The sequence below is a fragment of the Monodelphis domestica genome, chromosome 2 (assembly GCF_027887165.1).
Source record: "Monodelphis domestica isolate mMonDom1 chromosome 2, mMonDom1.pri, whole genome shotgun sequence".
NCBI classification, from domain to species: Eukaryota; Metazoa; Chordata; class Mammalia; order Didelphimorphia; family Didelphidae; genus Monodelphis; species Monodelphis domestica.
Genome location: NC_077228.1, coordinates 311,774,127 through 311,793,816, shown reverse-complemented (window position 1 = coordinate 311,793,816; position 19,690 = coordinate 311,774,127). Strand labels below are relative to the sequence as shown.

General features: G+C 34.4%; 1 protein-coding gene across 3 annotated transcripts in view; it reads right to left on the bottom strand.

Annotated features, from left to right (window-relative positions):
• Nucleotides 1-522: 522 nt before the first annotated feature.
• PHF3 (PHD finger protein 3) overlaps nt 523-19,690 on the bottom strand; it is a 107,529-nt gene continuing 88,361 nt past the window's right edge. For all 3 annotated transcript variants that reach the window (XM_007484160.3, XM_001372388.5, XM_056818438.1), the window contains 8 exons: nt 18,473-18,589; nt 17,367-17,498; nt 16,732-16,861; nt 13,416-13,611; nt 12,701-12,848; nt 9,333-9,422; nt 4,457-4,652; nt 523-4,226 (listed from right to left, as the gene is read on the bottom strand). In XM_007484160.3, coding sequence (XP_007484222.2) covers nt 2,104-4,226; nt 4,457-4,652; nt 9,333-9,422; nt 12,701-12,848; nt 13,416-13,611; nt 16,732-16,861; nt 17,367-17,498; nt 18,473-18,589 — 3,132 coding nt within the window. In that variant the 3' untranslated portion in view covers nt 523-2,103. The remainder of the gene's footprint in view (nt 4,227-4,456; nt 4,653-9,332; nt 9,423-12,700; nt 12,849-13,415; nt 13,612-16,731; nt 16,862-17,366; nt 17,499-18,472; nt 18,590-19,690) is intronic.

Below are 19,690 nucleotides of genomic sequence, written 5' to 3'. Positions count from 1 at the left end.
AAGAGTAAAGAGTTTATTTATAACTTATTCCTTATGTTTCAGGAGATAGATTTTTAAAAAGCCATACTACTTATGTCTCCTGCTTCTATGGGTTTTGGGACCCGTCAAGAAGTTGCCACTTTCACTCCTTCCAATTATAAGCCACCTTCCCCATTTAAGAAATGGTTAGCAATCTGGCTATCCTCCATTACGTCATTTGCTTTTATTTACCTGTATCTGTAAAGGCCAAGTAAACAAGAAATCTTGTCTGCAAATAATGTATCTATTGCCTGCATTGTCAGAACCAGGCTGTCAAATTTTTTATGACTTTTTAAGACTCCATTTGAAATGGTAATGTTGCTAAAGGTTGTTTTTTTTTAAACAGAACTACTTGCTCTTAACTGGGAACCAGTTTTTTCATAATGATAAAGGATGTGACAAATCAATCCTCTTAGTTAAAATATGCAATTTAAATGACTTTTTGAAGATTAATTTTTAATTGATATTTTTCAAAGAAAAAAGGTAAAGTTAAGTTAAACGAGGTTTGACAAGTGAATGAGAACTGTTTTATTTCATGTAATTTTCTAAGAGTAAACAGTGTTGTAGAGGTTCATGTGGAATAGGCAAGCAACCACCACCCACCAAAAAGAGGAAACAATGAAATTCAAAAAGTTTCTGCTTTCACCGGGCAATCATTACTAGTGGAAATGAACAGTAACGTTGACAGATAAGCTTTATCTTCTTAATTCTTATTTCCTCAACTGTAAAATGAAGATGTCTCCAGATCTATGCTCCTCTATGTAAAGCATTTTTAATTTATATTATTATCATGAAAAATGAGTTCTCTTGGCTTGAAATTCTGCATTACTTTGTATCAGGAAGAAACTATAGAACTCCGACCATATTTTAGAGTCTCTATTTATATCAACAATATTGAATAGTGTCACAGTTAATATAGTATTTCTGTGCACCTAATTAAGTCATTACATATTAAAATTCAGATTTATGCTAAAGATGAATTAGGGGCAATTATTCACTGAAAGGAGTCACAATGATTCCTTTAAAGAGAAAGCTACTGTTGTGATTTAAAATTATTTAATTTACACAAATTTGATTTACACACAACTTTTCAGGAATACAAGTATTATGTAAAAGTGGAGTTTATCTGTACACTCTGGTAATATACAACTCTGACATTCATTCAGAGAAATGCTGCTTTTTAAAATGTCAGCTGGGTATGAAAGAAGGGAAAAAAAAACTATTCCTGATTTTCCTCCTCAACCAATGGGTGATGGCTAATCAGCTCTATGTTATCTGTTACAAGTATGTTTTAAGTGTAATTAAAACCTAGAAAAGCATCCTTTTACTGTTTTGAAATCAAACACACAAGATAGGTGAGAAAATTTTATCAGATTAAGAATCAAAATATCCCTTAAAATATTTACATTTTACAGTAAAAAGGATAGCAAAACACAAGATCATGTACAAGCTTAAGTATTCAAGTTTCTGAAGAGCCAAAAGGGAAAATAATGGTCTACTACAAAGCTGTAGTTTATGGCATTAAAAAGTCTTATTAAACAAGTGCAGTTTAAAGCAATAAATGTACTGCTTGGGCTTCCAAAGGCTTGACAAAAAATGCTCAAGCTAAATTATTAGTATCTGATTAATAAAATTCCGTTTGGATTTTTAAACTCCTCTACAATCTTCCTTTAAAAACAGTGCAATTTTAAAACAAACTTACAGTGAACTTTGCCCTGAAGAATTAATCATCTTGAAGGACATTTATAATGAGGCAGTATATTCCATATTTAACCAAATTTACCAATTAAGGAAGAAAACTAAAATTTCTAAGCCTTTATTGCATATTAATAAAAGAAATCTTTGAATATACAGCAATGTAAAACTTTTGAAAAATATTAAACTCCTACACCTAGGAATAGTTGGTATGATGTAAAGGATGACAAGCGTTGGTACGTAGAGCTTTGTACCAGAACACGGACATTTCAGCAAAACAGCAACACTGAATTTTAAAAAGATGGCACAATCCTAGCAGGCATTCTTACAAAATGTATGATGAAACATATACCAGTTATTTAAATGCAATTTTGAAATAGCCTGCATCTTCTACCTTTTGCTTTTAGCTCTGTCAGTGTGGTCCCTATCTTTGTGGTGTCTGTCCCTGTCCTTTTCATTATGCCTACTTTTCTCCCGTTCTTTGTCCTTTTCATGGTCTTCATTTTTAGGTTTATCTGGTTTCTTCTCTACATTCCTATTATCTCTATTTGACTTTCCATCTGATCCTCGATCACTGTGTGATAACCGTGGCCTCTCTTGGTCTTTGTGCCCTTCTTCCCTACTTTTCCTGTCTCTTTCTTTTTCTTGATTTCTGTCTCTACGTCTGTGCCTTTCAGATTCTTGCTCCCATTCTTTTTCATGTCTCTCTCTCTTTAGGTGGTGTGAGTCACTGTAAAATCTCTGCCGGTCACCTTTTCCCCTGCTAAACGATCTATCCAACTGCTGTTGATCTTGTCTGCCCCAGGGGTCACTATGACGCCTCTCTGGCCTCCGATTATCTTTAGCAGGGTAAAAGTTTTGTGGACCTGAAAATCTTGATGCTTGTGCATGAGGGCCCATGAAATGCTGAGGTTGACCTGGTAAATGAACAACAGGGGGCCAAGGCATCATAGGATTCTGAGCAAAACCAAAGCCTGGAGGAGGAAGTAATGGAGGTGGTAAATGTGGTGGATATCCAAACATGCTTTGTGGGGGGAAGCCAGGGGGCCCTGGAAATGGAAAGCCAGGGGAACTAGATTTAGGATGCTGAAAGTTGTGCTGCTGTAGCCTAACAGGTGAAAAGTTTCCACCTGATCCAGGACTCGTGCTTTTTGAAGTGAAGTTGGTGGTTTTAGAATTAAATTCAGGTTGAGATGTGTTTCCTGCTTCAAAATGAGATGATGTTGTTGCTGCTAGTCCCCTTCGAAATGTGTGTACGGTTTCAATATTTTGCATCGAGGACTCATCCTGTAAATGTTTTGTCTCCTCTACCTGAGAGGTGTGTGCATTTTCTATTGAAGTTGCTATTTGCTGATCCTCACACTTGGAATCATTCTGCTGAAAATGTGGGTCTTTTTCTACAGAAGTCTGTTTATCCTCTAATTCTGGGGTCTGGATTAATAGCATTCCAGTGTGTTCTTTATCCTGTGATTGACTCAGTATATTTTTCTTTTCTTCACTTCGGCCATTATCCCCCTCTTTGCTATCCAAATTCATCTGATTTCGTCCCGCTGCCTGCCGTGGATCCCTCTTAAGATTAATGAACTTTGGGGACCTTGACGTATTGGCAGTCATGTTTTCAGGATTTGTGCCAATGTTATCTCCATTGCCTTTTCCTCCATTAGATGTCGTAGGAGAACTAGTATTTAAAGTCTTGTTTTCTTGTGAAACATTTTCTTGATCTAGTCGTTTTGATACACGCTCTTTACTCTCTTCAGTTTCTTCATTTTGTGACTGAATAGACAAATTAGTTAAAAATGCTTCAGTAGAAACATCTGGTGGTTTTCCTTTCAGAGTAAGACCCGGCAACGTTCCTGGTAACTGCAAGGAAGGTCCCACCACTGGTAGATCTTCTACCACTTCTGAATTTTCTGCAGATTTGGGTTGGTCATTCACTTTTATCTTCATATCATCTGCTTCACTAACAGCCATATCCAAACCATCTATTTTTTCTTCTTTCGAACTCATCTGTTCATTTATTAAAGGTATCTCTTCAGTAGCACTCTGCTCCACCGCTAGCTTAGTCTGTTCATGTACCTGACCAGTGGTACCTAAGAGGCTTTGAAGTATGTCATCTACTGGCAGTGGTTTATTTGCTAAGTCAAGAGTGGAAGGTTGATTTTCCCAGCCTATCAACACACCAGGAAGAAACCTTAGTGGTTTGGGAGGCTCTTGTTTGAGTAACTCTACTATAGGTTCCATTACAGCTGGAATATCTTCCTGAGAAGCTTGCTGAGGCTTGTTTCTCTGTTTATGCAATACAGTTGTAAAAGAATTAAAAAAATCATTTTCTTCCTCTGGCTCTTCCTCATTAGAAACCTCTATTTTAAGTTTTTTATCAGGGGGCAAGGTCATTGGGATATTTTCTGGAGTCTCATCTACGTGACTAGTGCTACTACTAGCTGTAAATTGCCTCTTCATTTTCTGACGGATAATCAAGCCCAACAACAGATTAGGTCTATGGAGTTCAAGCCCTGTAAAAAATTAAAACACAAATTAACATAAACACTTTTTAACTAATTCATTTCAGATTTTAAAAAACCCATCTTTACCTTTTTTGTCTTTGCAATTTAATCCTTTACGAAAGGTATCTAAGTTAGCTTTAGAAAGTTTTACAGAAGGAAAAGGTACTACAAAGAAGAGGAGACCGGCCAAAGGATAACCTTAATTTTAATCATAACTACTTATCAATCTGTATACCTACCCGGTCCATCAAAAGGCACAAGAGGGTGTGGAATTTTATCAGAGGCACCCAAAGGAATAAGGTACATATCTTTAACCTGCTTCATGTTATTAGCAGCTACACCATAGCGCTTTCTGCTACTGAAGTATGCAAACAATAAAGTATAAGAAATTTGATCTTCTTCAGTCACTGGTGTAAAACGAACCACACAAATTTCCTGGTAAAAAAAATAACATGTTTAGTCTAAATAAAAACAGTACTTCAAACAATTCCATTTCATAAAAATTTTTGTACATCTGATTTATCCTTTAAACATACATTTTAACTAAAACATATTTCTTTCTTTATTCCCGTGGAGATGTAATATTTAAGAATTATATGGGGATAATTAGGTGGCTCAGTGGATGGAGAGCCAGATACTTTCTAGCTGTATGACCCTGGGCAAGTCACTTAATCCCCATTGCCTAGCCCTTAGTACTCTTCTGCCTTGGAACCAACATACAGTGTTGATTCTAAGGCATAAAGAATGGATTTTTAAAAAATTATATTAACACCTAATTTATCAAACACAGTCAAAGAATTAGATGTTACATAAAAATAAATTTTCTAGGTAATTTAAAGTTATGTACCTCAAATACTTAGAAAGCTTTAAAACATTTTAACTATCTTTAACTATCTTGGGTAGAGACTGCTAAAATAAATAAATATAAAAAATATATATATATTTCCTAACTTTTTATATGATATAGTGGAGAGAATGCTGGCTTCAGAATCAGAAAAACATTGGGCAAGTCACTTCACCTCTCTGGGTCTCAGTTTCCTCATCTGTAAAAGGTGAGTTGGTTTCGATGGCTTGTTGAGGCCTTTCCAGCTCTGAATCTATGATGTGAGTTCTACCTCTGCCACATGTGAGCTTCTATGTAGGTAGAGGAAGCTGCCTTACCAGTCCCCAAACACCTACTAAATCACAGATCCCTTCGACCCACCAGGGAAGCATTAACTTTACCTATTCTTGAAGACTCGAAGCCATCACCATAAATCACCGATTCAATGATAGAAGGTACTTTTTTTAGATCATCATCCAGTTCCAGAATCATAGAAATAAAAGGGACTTTGAGTTCCAATACAACACTCTCACTTTACAGATGAGTAACTGAGGCCCAGAGAGAGTAAGTGAGGTGCTGAAGGGCACAGAAGTACTAAGCATTAGACTTCATTGGACTGACTGGTCTCAAGTCACAGACAAGTTTCCTCTATCTCACCAAGGAATTATACATTGAAAGAGACCATATCCATCATCTAGGTCGACTGTTTATATATATGGGCAAACCCACCAAGAGATAATGGCATTCCTATCTAGCTAGGGACGGAGCACAAAACTAGAAAACAACTCTGCTTCTCAGCAATATTTTGAAACTTATTCATGCTTTTACCTTAAGCCCACAGTTTTATGTCTTTAGAGACAATGGCATTTTAGGCATTGCAGCCATTTTTGGAAGACTACGAAAGCTCAAAAATACAAGTCTGTTGCTTGAAGATTTTTTGATAGTTTGTAAAAATAAAAAAAAATCCTCAAAGCAATCCATCCTCGTTCTATTTCTCCTAGTCAACTCTGGGCCCAGCTCTTTACCCATTTGCAGTATTTGTTCAACTTTATGAATTCACAGTTTTATCATTCAACTAAATATAATCCAGATAGTATTCTTCATTCATGTGGATTTTCCTGAGTATACAGTGAGACTACACGCCTTTGAATAATTATGAATCTCAATTAACAGGCTGGCATTTTGTGATAAATAAGCATATCACATACTATCAGGAATATTTGGAAGTCCTCAATATCTATAAGTAAATGTTCTTCCATTTATAGCAAAAGTTCTTACATTTTTTTTGTATTTCAGGGACCTTTTTGGCAGTTTGGTCTCTATGACCTCCACAGAATACAGTTGAGGGTTATTTATATTCATAATTGAAGGATACTAAATTTCACTGAGGTTAATAAAAATTCAATTCAAAGATCCCCTAAGATCTCTCTGATTTGGGATTCTATGCTAAAAATTCTCCATGACATTGGTGAACACACATTTGGTAAACATATAATTCCCATTTTTTATGTCCTTGCAACCTAAGAGTCAAAGATATTGCTGACTTTTCTAGAACCACAGATGATTTTCTGACATATGCATGGAAAAAAATAACCTTGATGATTAAGTTTTTAAGGAACCATTTTGATTTATTAAATCAAATGTTTTTTTAAAATATTCTCTTGCCTAGTTTTCATTAGTTCTATTTATATTTCTTAATGTAGCCACCCAATGGAGTGTGATATTAAGGACCTAAAGGTATTTATCACTTAATGAAATGATGAAGAATTTACTACAGGTGTTGTGACAGATCTCTCCTGAATTTGTCTGTAAATACCCAAAAAATAATTTGGTTTCAATGAGTATCTTGCCAGATTCAGTAAATTTGTTTTTCCTTTTACAGCTTAATCACTGTTTTATGAAGCATTCTGCTCATAATTTTCCACTGCCCTTTTCTGTTAAGACTCTACAAGCAAATTTATATTTTAAATTTGAGGTGTGTTGACTGCCTTATCTTTTCACCTGGCAAGGAGACAGCATGTTTGCTGTGATTTTTAGCTGCTTTTAGTCTCCTCATTGTGATAATTGATATATTACCAATTAATCTTTTTCTAGGAAATGGTGACAATTCCCTTCCAATTTTTTGATGTCGACAGCTTCTTTTAAACAAGTCAACTGAGCTCCATACCTTCTCACAATTGTTCTTTCTTTTAATTTGGTTTTGACCCTCTTTCTTTATGTATATGTGTGAGTGTGAGTGTGAGTGTGAGTGTGAGTGTGAGTGTGTGTGTGTGTGTGTGTGTGTGTGTGTGTGTATTTGTGTGTAACAGAAAGAAGGTATTAACAAGCTATTTGGGGCTCAAAATGTCTAAGCTTTCCTTATTCTTATCTTGGAATAAATATTTATGATTGATAGCTGTAAGGTATCTGTACAGTCTTAATTCCTTTTATTCTTCCTGGAATCATGCTTTCCAAAATATATCCTTCCCTATTCATTAGTCACAGAATATTTAAAAAAAAAACTTGACTAAATCTAGAGGGTATTAACCAGTTCTTCACAGAATTTTTCTGCTTCCTAACTCTGTCATATATCTCAGTACAAAATGTTGGCATATGATCAACAATCACTTCATAGTAGTCTTTGCAAATGCTTTTCATTCACTCTAAGGCAACCAACCAAGTGTCTAATGAAATGTCTTTTGACAGAACAACAAAGCTAATCTCAGAACTCTTTAGTTCCTTCTGTTTTGTCATTTACAATAAAAATGTCAAGATTTATGTTATTTTGCTATTCCAGTAGTATGTAAACTCAATGGATACATTCCATCATTAGATTACAAACAGCTAAGTTAATGTTTAAAGACAACATGATCTTATAAATCTATTTCGTTAATGTTTTCATGTTTTATAATGTAGAAAAAGCAAAATAACTTTTACAATATCATTACTCTTCAATCATTAATTTAATCATTAATCATCATCTTACTATTTCTATGTCTTTCCAGAAAGCATCCTGTGCTTTGCTGAGAGACACAATTCTTTGGAACCAGAAACTGTGTATGACTTATTTGTTCACAAGTCCCTAATTAGCAGTGTAGTTGATGCCATTTTTTTATAAGAATTCTATGTACCATATATCTATATGACATCTATCAAATACCTTTATCTGTATATTGAACAATGTTAGATATTCTTTATACAGTTAACATTTTGAAAATATAGGGGGTAGCTAAGTGAGTCAGTGGATTGAGAGCCAGGCCTAGAAATGAGTGTCTGGTTTAAATCTGACCTCGAGCACTTTCTAGACATGGGCTAGGCCCTGGCAAATCACTTAATAGCCCAGAGCAAATCACTTAATTCCCATTGCCTAGCCCTTACCACTTTTCTTCTTTTTAACCAAGGCAGATTCTAAAATGGAAACAGAGAGAGGGAGAGAGGGGGAAAGAGGGAGAGAAAGAGAGGGGCAGGCAATGGTTTTGTTTGTTTTAGAGCAGAGTAGCAGATTTTACTCCAATGGATCTGTGACCTCATAGGTAGGGTTATCTCCTCTAACAATGCAGAGTGTAATCCATCCATTCCCACCTGCATCTGAGACTCTCACTCGTATTCTACTGTAAGTTCACATGCTGAAAGGCTTCCTTGAATTCTCTTGACATTGAAATCAGAGTACCAATGGAATACATGACCTATTCATCAAGTTATCCCTCAGTCTCACTATGTGACCAGTCCATTTTCCTGAAATAGATCATGTAGCAAAAAAAGCACGGGGTTACCACTAAGTATAGTTTGAGATATGGGTTAGACTAGATGGTCACTATAAGGTCCCTTATAATTCTGTTTCTCTGAGCTTCCTGGGTCAACTCACACAAGCCAGAAAAAACATTTTACCAAATAAAAAAGATCATAAACTTATGCTTTTATTATGTAGAGAGAAACAGAATATTATATTGAGCACATATAAGATACATTGGTAGGAAGGACTGGTTGCTTACTATTTTTATTCTATACTGTACAATCACAAGTTTAGGATGAAATCTAGTCTGGTTCCACACCCCAATTTAACTCCTGAAATAGACTAAGTCTGATGGTATCTTTACACTGGCATTCCTTACTCAGCTTTTCATCAGAATGGAATAATTTGGCCCTAAAAAAAGAGTGCAATTGCTAGCATCCATCTTTCTGCTGCACAAATGCAGAGTTTACTTTTTTTGTTAGTGTCTTTCCCATAGGGAATTTAAACACATACTCACATAGATGTGAGGTACAATTTCAAATTTTATTTCCATGGTTTACAACTTTAAAATGTACCTTACCTTAGTTCCTGAAGCTTTTATTTTCTCAACATAATCCCATACAGTCTGAGGTGATATCCTGCCACCTACTTGAATACTATCTGGTAGATCCTATTGGTAAGGAACCAGATAATAGTAATGAGCAAATCTTCTTTCAATGAGGCTAATATAAACAAAATAATTTATGAAACAAGTGGTTACATGTACAATAAATTATACATTAATTTTTGTGGTTAGTGTACTGATAAATCTAGTTAATGAATTGGTTTTTCTGAAGACTTAAGTAAAATAAAGTGTACACTTAGGTTGAAAAGTGGAGTAATTTAAAGCAACTTCATGGAAATAATATCTCAAGGAACAGAAAAAAAAAAGAAGTAAATCTATCCAAAATCAAAGGAATCTCACAAATTGATCTGGAAAGGAGACCTATTTAATAGGCTCTTTATCAAAGGTTAACTTTTTACGAACAATTTTCCTGGTATTAATGCATGGAATCGTTATAAAAATATTAGTACATTTAGCCTTATTTATACATTTACTCTCTCAATCTTTATTTCCCTTTACTCACAGAAAGTCTAAAACCATACATTTTTCACACTATGTAACATTCCTTCCTAATCATTTCCTTGATCTAAGCTCAAGTCTTCCCATAACCTAATATATGTGTGTGTATGTGCGTGTGTGTGTAGTGCCCTGTTACCTCCTTCATTTATTAAGCCAACAAGAAGAAACCATGGGAATGAAGGCAATAACAAATATTAAGCTAACTGCCATAGCAACTGTGTTTTGTTTACATTGTGTATTGTGTGACTACCCTTAGACTGCATACCTTCAACTCCAAGTTCTCGCCTTGTTAAGTAGGGTAAACATAGCCCACACCAGCAGGCATAAACTTAAGAATACTCTAGATTAATGCATAACTAGGCTAATTAATTGAATTTTTAAAAATATGGGTAAACTGTAGATTTGAGGAATTAAGTAGTAATATAATCTCATAAAACTTCATAATAAAGATGAAAATGAAATCTGACAAATCCCACTTTCAATTCGGTATCTTTTAAATGACACTACATGTTCTTTCTGTGAACCTACTGAATGTAGTCACTTTCTCTCTCACATATTCTTACTCTCTTTTTATTATTTGAAAAGGAGAGCTTCCAACTCTTCTCCCATTTTGGTCAATTCTACCAAATCTTGATTTAAAGTCCTTTCACAATTTTAAATACACCTTAAAAGTTTTGTGCATATCTTTTTAACTAGAATTCTTTTCATGTCCCACTTTGCTCCTGCTCATTATCATCTAAATCTATGAAAGCCAGCCCCCCCGAACTCTATAGATACATAAAAATCCATCTGACACTTATGGCATTTGAGGAGCAAGGAAAACTGTGGCTTGTTGGCACACAATTTTTATTTAAATTGGAAGAATTTTTAAGTTGGAGATATGATGCCAATTCTTTTTTTTTTTCCTAAATCTATGCTACAGAAAAGCACCTTACAGCAAGGTTCCAACACGTTCCGAAACAAAATCTAAATGCCTTTAAAACTTTTGTGGTACCATTCTTTTAAGAGCTGGGGAATTTTTTCTACTTCCAAAATCCAAAGCACTCAACTTATATCTTACCTTTTCCCTACACTGGCATTGTCTTCTTCCTACATCTAAGCTCAAGTCTTCCCATAGCCTTAAAAAAAAAAAAAAGTACCTTTGCCCTGCTGATAACTCTTTCAACTATTGTTTTATATCTTCTCCTCACTTCACTACTAAACCTTTATCAAGAGTTACATATAATTGATCCATTTCACTTCCTCACAACCTCTTGAAATCTGGCTTCTGTTTCGACTCTCTTACTTCCCAGATTTGATTATCATCTCTGGCCAAATGACTAACAAATTTATTTATCTTGACTCACTCTCACCAACATTTCATAGTCTGTAAGTATCTCTTTCCAATCATTCCTTAACGTTGTTAAAATAAATACATAGGTCTGACCATGTTATTCTATTAATTAAATTTTTCTGGTTACTATTGTATATAGGATAAAATAAAGTTTTGATAGCCTAGGGCAGTGATGGTGAACCTATGGCATGGTGCCAAAGATGGCACACAGAGCCATCTATGGGCACTAGGTGTCACACACACACACACACACACACACACACACACACACACGCCCCAAGTTCATTACTAGAGACAGAGGGATTTGGGCAGAACTGCTCCCCTCCTCCTCTCCAGATGACGTATTTTCACATCCCCCCCACCCCTCCGCCCAGCAGCCCTATGGGAACACATGGCTGGGTGGCTCACAGGCAGCAAAGCTGGAGGGGGGCAGAGCCCTGGGGCCATTCCCCTCTCCCTCTTCATCTGCACTGAGGACATTCCTCACTTTACCCATCCCTCTGCCCAACAACCCAATGGGAGGGTTTTCTCTCTCCCCGTGTGGGGTGGGGGGCCCCAGCCATACTGCATGAGGTCTCTGGGGGGGGGGGGGGTTGGGATAGGAGAGGGGCTCACCTGGCCCTCTATCTCTAAAAAGTTTGCAATCACTAGCCTAGGGTTTAAGGTTTTTTTCCCAATTTTGTTAACAAGATATATTTCCAAGTCTTATTTCACACCATTTCTCATCTCCATATTGCCACCTGCTGAAATTCTTTTCTTCTTTCAAAATCCAACTAAGATGCTATCTCCTTCCAGAAGCTTTCCCCTACCTCTGCACCTGGACTGAAATAGATCTTTCCCCTTCCTCAATGTTCTTATATCACTATATCTAAACTTCTTCATTTTTAATTACATTATATATTTCATTTATATTCTATCAGACAGTAAGTTCCTTGAGGGCCAGATCTGTATGATTCTTCCTTCTTTATCTCCTTGAAGTCTTATATAATGCTTTTTGAAATGAATTTGTTCTACCAGTAACGGGAAATATATATATATATATATATATATATATATATTTTTTTTTTTTAATATTCACTACTAATATACACTTTGTGGGCCTCAAATCTAAAACAACAATAATGATGACTTAATACACACCCAAATATATTTGAAGGTATGTTATATATAGTTTCCTCATATGTAAAATAAGGAGATTAACCTAGATGATCTCTAAAATCCCTTTAATGAGATACATTATAAAAGGAACTAAAAGTAAGAACCAGTTTGTTCAAGTTTAAGTGATTCTTCTTTGGATAACTGAAATGGGAAAATGTACTTCACAATGATTGATATATATGACATTTAAAATATTTATTGTAATTCTTCATTTTTTAAGTAATATTAGGACAGCCTCATTTCAATTTTGTACTATAATAAAATTTTTTAAGTTAATTTTGCTTCTCTTAAAAAATGGACTCTGAACAATAATATAACCAGAAATTTACTATACCTCTGTTAAATATTCAGGTGATCCAGACACAGGATAAGCTTTGATAACAAACTTTGCTACAGAAGGCATATTGATAAAACCTTTCCAAATGAAGTTCAATCGAGCTAGGAATGTAGATTCAACTTCAACAGCACCAGGCATTTCAGGACTAGGAAAAAAAAAATCAAAGAACAGGATTTAGATATTGTAATATTAAAGTCTCTATTTGTTCATCTGTAGTTATCATTTGAACATAGCAATAAGTATTCATTTTACTAACTCATATTGATAATACTTCAGTTACTTTCCTTTTAATAAGATCCCATATAGCAAGCACCTTTTTTTTTGTGACCTATCATTTTTGAACCGTCACATTTAGTCATTTTTTAACATTTGTGGTTCAGTTCACTCATATACTCAACTACCCTCCCAAAGAGTATTTTCTTCCAATCATATTTATAACCTTTGAATCTATAACTATCAAATACATAATTAGATGATGACAGAAAGAAAAAATTTTGCATTTTTTTTGTGTGTGTTTCAATTTAATGATCTTAAGAAATTTGTAAAGATCCCAAAGGTAAGTTGATGGAAGAAATCTTTTTTTTTATATTAAGGTTGATTTTTTGTTGTTGGTCATTAGTGTGACTTGCAGGAAAAAAAATTTCATTCTTAGTTTTCTTTTCTTCAAAATGAGTTAAATTTCATGATCTACTATTCCAAAGGGGAAATTTACCGAGGGGCAGGAGAAAATGTTGACTTTGGAGATTCTTGCTTCTCTTCTTCAAAGAATTCTGAAGATAAAATGTTTGATGTTGAAGACAATGCATCAGCTATATTTTCTGCTTCATTGTCTGAATGTTTCCGAGCTACACCAACAGCCACCTTCACTTTTTTGGGAGAAAGGTCATCAGCAGGTGGTGCCATTCGACCTAGAGAACCATAAAAGGAAATAAAATTTATTTCAGAAACAACTTTTATAATTTATTCTCATTTGGGTCTAGTTTTAGTCACAGTACTTGTGACAATCCTCAACTGCCATATTTTTTACCCTAATAATTCTGGGAAAAAAACAGATAATAAAGGTTTAACATCAGCTTCCTCAATGGGGTGGGCAGTGAGATAGCTGTGAGAAAGCCTCAAGTACTAGAATATGGACTATGAACTACAGAGTTCCTCACTACAGCTGTTTTGTGAAGGCTATACTGAAAACTTTTAAGAAAGAAATCAAAGATCCTGTGGCCTCATTATATTGCACATTAGTGAACTGGCTCTATTATAGAATACCTTCACAATAATAACCATTTTCATATCATATTTTATAGATGCAGAAAATTAAAAGACATTAAACAATGAATTTTACTCATGCTGGAACTATAGAACTGTTTAACAAAATAGGATCTTGATAAGAAATTTTAAGGCCTCATTAAAATAAATCCATTTTATTCCTAGGATCACAAAGAGCTGCAATTTATTATGAATACACATTCATTCTAATTACAACTTAGGAGGAATGTGTTTAAGATGAATGAAATGTTCAGAGCTATGAGAGGTCTTAAAGATCACCTAATCCAATTCCTTTATTTTACATGAGGAAACTGAGCCCCAGGGAGGTTTAGAGATTTGTCAAAAAAAAAAAAAAGTAGTAGGTAGTTGAGTTAGGATTCAACTTATACCCTCTGACTCCAAATCCATTCCATTAAAACCTTTCCATTTCTATTGAACCAGTCTGTTCAAAGATACCCCCTCAAAATTCAAAAAGCTATGAAAATTATATTAATTTATGCTTCATTGCTAAGCTATTAAATGTTAAAGTCAAACTTGAAAATAAGAGCCATTTGATCATTTTAGTATTGTAAACCTTAAAATTTTTTAGACTTATGAATGTTGGAAATTTCACCATTGGGAAATTTCATACTGGAAAAAATTTCCTACTGATAGTAAGAACTTTATTGGAATGTGAAAACCCTTGGCATGGGAGGGTCCTTCTCCTCCCTACTTAAGACTACTTTAGGACAGAAACCTTTTGCTAAACAATGGAAAGGGCTTTGACCTATGCTTAAGCAGAGAACAGGAAGTTCTTTGAGTCATGATTGATTTTAGAATTGATACAATAGAGATACTTGAAATGACAGAACCAGGTCTTGGAAAATACAATCTCCACCCTACTTAGAGTAACAGGATTTAGGAAGGGCTACAGCAAAGATCAAAATTTAATTATTTGAGAATATGACCTTCAACAGACATGTGCAAAGCCACAGACCTCTGGGCGGTCCTGGGTTAAACTAGAGCCACCATTGGCACAGGGGAGACATCGACAGTGATTGGTAGATGTGAGAACTGAGGGGAGGGGACTTAGATGGTTTCCTTAAAGATAGCGGGGTCTGAGGAGAGGAGGAGTTTTTTTTTGCTCTGAGAGGAGGCGGTGTGGCTCTGAAGGAGGACTGAGGAGGTTGCTCTGTGGGAGGACCAGGAGAGAAGGCTGGCTCTGAAGGAGGAGAATTCTCTGGAAACATTTCTTGAAAGGAGGCTCTCTTGACGGTGGAGCCTGAGGTTGGCATGAGAAGCCTTACCTAGAGAGATCTTGGGTGAGTGATAAAACCAACTGACTGATTTATTCATTCTTATTCCTTTCTTACTTTCTCTCTTTTTCTATTGATTAATCAGTGTATTATAAATTAAATTCCTCTATAAAACCCAGTTGGCTTGGGCATATTCATAAATTGGGAATATATTCCCTGGCGACCATCTTATATTTATATAAAACCAAGACACAGTAGAAAACATATTTCAGCGGTCATAATTGATATATATATTTCCTTATCTTATCTACTCCCATTTACCTTCCTGAAATACCAAGAACATTCTAAAATAGCACTAAATTTTTTTCCAATATTTTCCCAAAGCAAAACTATATTCCTCCTATGTGATTATAAACAAAGCACTTTAGAATACTATATTAACCATATTGGATATAAATATTGTAGTTTAAGAATCTTTCTAAACATACAAAATCCTAGCCAAGCCCTTCTCCCTTATGACTCTCTTATAGTCTACTCACTGCTGAAGCACTAACAAAAAGATGGGTTTCCTTTTTAATTGTGTATACTCTCTAATGGAGTTATCAACCTATAATCATTTTTATGCATTCCCTAAAAAAAAAAATACAAAATAACTAACAACAAATAAATTTAGCATAGATAAGGCTAGCAGACAAATCACAATTTCCAACTTGTCTGAGGTACCAAACATAGGAATAATAAAGAAATGGAACCAAGTATCTCATTCTAACCCTCTATTCAGTCATGATTTGCTATTCATATTGCCTATTACTATTAGTTCTCTCAGTGTATGACACCAAAACCAAGGTCTTACCATCAATTCTCATTTGAATAAATAGCTGCAGAAAGAAAAAGTCCAGGGACATAAGCATTTTCTATTGGCCCCAAAATGGAAAAATAATGGATACATAGTAAAATATTTGAGTCTGAATTCAGAATCTGCCACTTACTATATATTTGACTATGAAAAAGTCATTCAACTTCTGTAAGGCTCCATTTCCTCATTTGTAAAATGAGGAATAATGCTGCTTAGTATTAATCCACAGGCATTTATTAAGTATCTATTAAGCCAGACACTATGCTAAGTACTGGGGACAAAAAGAATGAAATTCCTGCTAGCAAAAAGCTTCCATTCTATAGTGGAAAAACAAGTGCATTCCTAAGTATACATGGAATAAAAAGAAAAAGTGTAAACATAAATTAATGCAAAGCAGTGAAATTAGCCATTAAGGTCCCGAGAAAGGTTTTATATAGACTGTGGTACTTGAGTTGTGTTTTGAAGGAAGAGGAAGACATTAAGTTGTAAGTTTCAAAAGAAAATGAATATAAAGCACATTGTAAATTGTATATAGATATTAGCTGTTAACATTATTTTGTATGGCTTAGAGCAATGCAATATCAGTACAGCAAACATTCTAATATTATTCTATTAATGGTGATTCATTATCATAAACTGCATACACAGAGAGTATTTTATATTTTTTAAGTTACCTATGCATATCTTGCAGTTAAGATCAAAAAGATGATTTTTATGTTGGCTTGTGGTATCTTTAGACAAAGAATCAGTCTCTTCTTTTTCTAAATCTTCTACTTTCTCCACAGACTTAGTGGTAGTAGATTCCTAAGAAAAAGGACAGTAAAACCAGCTTTATTACAGATGTGTCTAGGAACTGAAATTGTGCAGAATTTCTTTTTTTTTTTAACATTATTTTATTTGGTCATTTCCAAACATTATTCACTGGAAACAAAGATCATTTTCTTTTAACTGAGGATTTTTTCCTAGATGAAATTTTCCTCTAGCCTTGTCCATGCTGCCTAAAAATTTATAGAAATAGAGATGCCATTATAAGAATTTTCTTAACTATAGAAAGGTTAGTTTTCAGAGTAAAACAGATCCAGCAAAATAGTACAAATTTAAACTTCTCCACAACTAAACGTGACAAAGGAAATAAAAAAGCCTCTACGTAACAAAAATAAAATTTTAAATACTTAAGGCTACTCAAAATGGCACACATTTCTGGAGTGTAAGAAGTTTTCTTTCTATTCAAAATATAATCACATTCTGTCTATTCCAAAGTTAACTACTATGTCTTGGATGTTAGAAAGCATGAGTTTTTCGTTATTACCTGCATTTCCATGGTTTCTTCTTGTTCTTTCATTGGAGCATCACTTTCAATTTCTATTTCTCCTTTGTGAGTAATTTTTGTGATAGGACGTCTTTCAACTTCCCTCTGTTCTTTTTCAATCATCTCAATGGTCTGAAATTAAATATTTTTTCTATGTCAATACTACAATTGTAAAATCAAAAACATAAGCATTATGTTTTTATATATAAAAATATTGAATTTTATCAATTTCGACTAAATAATTAGAGGAAAGAGGACAAGTCATGGAAATGATTTCTTTCCCCAAGTAATTTTTCCTAATTGTTACCCATCATTCATAATTCTTAGAACAAAGAAGAAACTCAAATGTGAGTTGTGAATTGACATGGAATAAGGCATACTATAAAATTATATTCAAATTGAGAATTCATCCAAAAGTGTTTATATTTAAAATGTTTTCAAGTTTCAAATATAAAGTTAAAAGACAAAGCTGATACAATTTCAGCTAATTGTTTCAGTGTCTCCCAGCAGAGTTAGCAACTCATCAAATTCTCAAAAATCCAAAATAGCTACTATGCATTTTGCCCTACATAAGACTACTAAGTATAAGTTAAAATTAACTACAGGTCAAAATTTGTTGATGAGAGGTGAGAAGATAAAAGCTTAGAAAGGAGAGGGAGCTCACTGAGTACCCCCTATCCTAACTACTCCTGCCTTCGCCAAGATATTAAAGATATTAGAAGATAAAGTAGAAAAGTGAATGTTAACTTTGCCCTCTCTTCCCTTTGACTACATTAATGTTAAGTAGCCAAGGATCAAACAAGACCTGTTTCCTTCTTGTGTTATTTAATGCATTTTACTTTAACAAGTATAACATATTCAACTAAAAGCAAAAATTGGTAAGAAGCACCCAGTTAAGCTATAAGGGAAGTGAAAGCTATCTTTACATGGAAATTATTCTCTGCCTACTTTTGAGTGTGAGACTGATTTATGATCTTAAATATATCAAAAGGTCTATAATGGTAACCTTTATTACCATTTCAAGGATGAAAAAATTTTGTACATGTTTGTAATAGTTTAAAAGTATGGGTACGTGCACGCATATACGTCTATACACATAATCTTACATGTCTGTTTTCTCTTCGTCTCCAGGCAGCTAATTCTTTAGAAGCTAGTTCTTCAGGACTCATTCTTATAAGATGATCAGGTGTTACCTCCCCTTTCAGTACTTTTTTAAATAAAATCTAGAAGTATTAAGAATAGAGGAAAATAATTCAAAAAGAAATAGCAACTCCAAGAAGAAATTTGTAACAAATAGTTCAATATGCTTGGCACTGCAAAGAAAACAAGTTTTGTCCTAAGGGGACTTGAAGAACTATTACAGAAGCACATATTGCAAATGTTTATTATAAAGTTAGTTTTAGGGGATAAAACTATCACATTCCTCATAGATTCATAGGGGGGCGAGGAAAATCAATCACTACAAAAGGTAGTATTTTGATTTATACTCCCAGCTCATCTTGAGATATCACCATCCCAGGATCTGGTCTTCCTTGATGAGTTTCTGGTATGAGGTCCCTAGCCAATAGACTTGTGCCTCTCCCTTCCCTTAAAGGTACAAATACCAACCTTCCTTTCAACTTTCTACTTTAATTTCCTCAAAAAGCAGTACCTATGCCTAATCTATCTTTATATTTCAATTCTTTGCACACAGAAGGTATATAATATTTATCAAACTGAATAAGCAAAAAGATTCTTGTGTCAACTTAGGCATAAATGTAGTTATTAAAGTTCTCCCAACTTCTGCATTTAAGGTAACTATGTCCTTAACACTATGTCACTATGTCCTTACCCTTGTCAAAGGACACACAAGCGGGATTTGGATTTTAAGCTTTCTAATGTAATGCTTCTTCCTCTATACAAAACATCATTCAGACAAAGGAAAAGATAAGAGGTAGATGCTTAAAAACAGAGAATATCTTTTAAAATATATGTCTAATAAATATTCAAACTTGAACATTTTTTAAAGCTCAGAATGAACATGATAACATGTAACAATAGAGGGGATAGAGAGCCAGGCCTGGAGACAGGAGGTCCTGGGTTAAAATCTGACCTGATACTTCCTAGCTACGTGACCCTGAGCAAGTCATTTAACCCCAATTGCCTGGTGTTACCACTTTTCTGTATTGGAACCAATACTTAGAACTGATTCTAAGACAGAAGGTATGGGTTATTATATTTTTTTGAGATAAAAATTTTAAACAAAACTATCTCAATCTGAATGTAGGATTATAATGTTAAGGGTAATTAAGTAATCACCTGCTAAAGGAAATAATGCTTGTCCA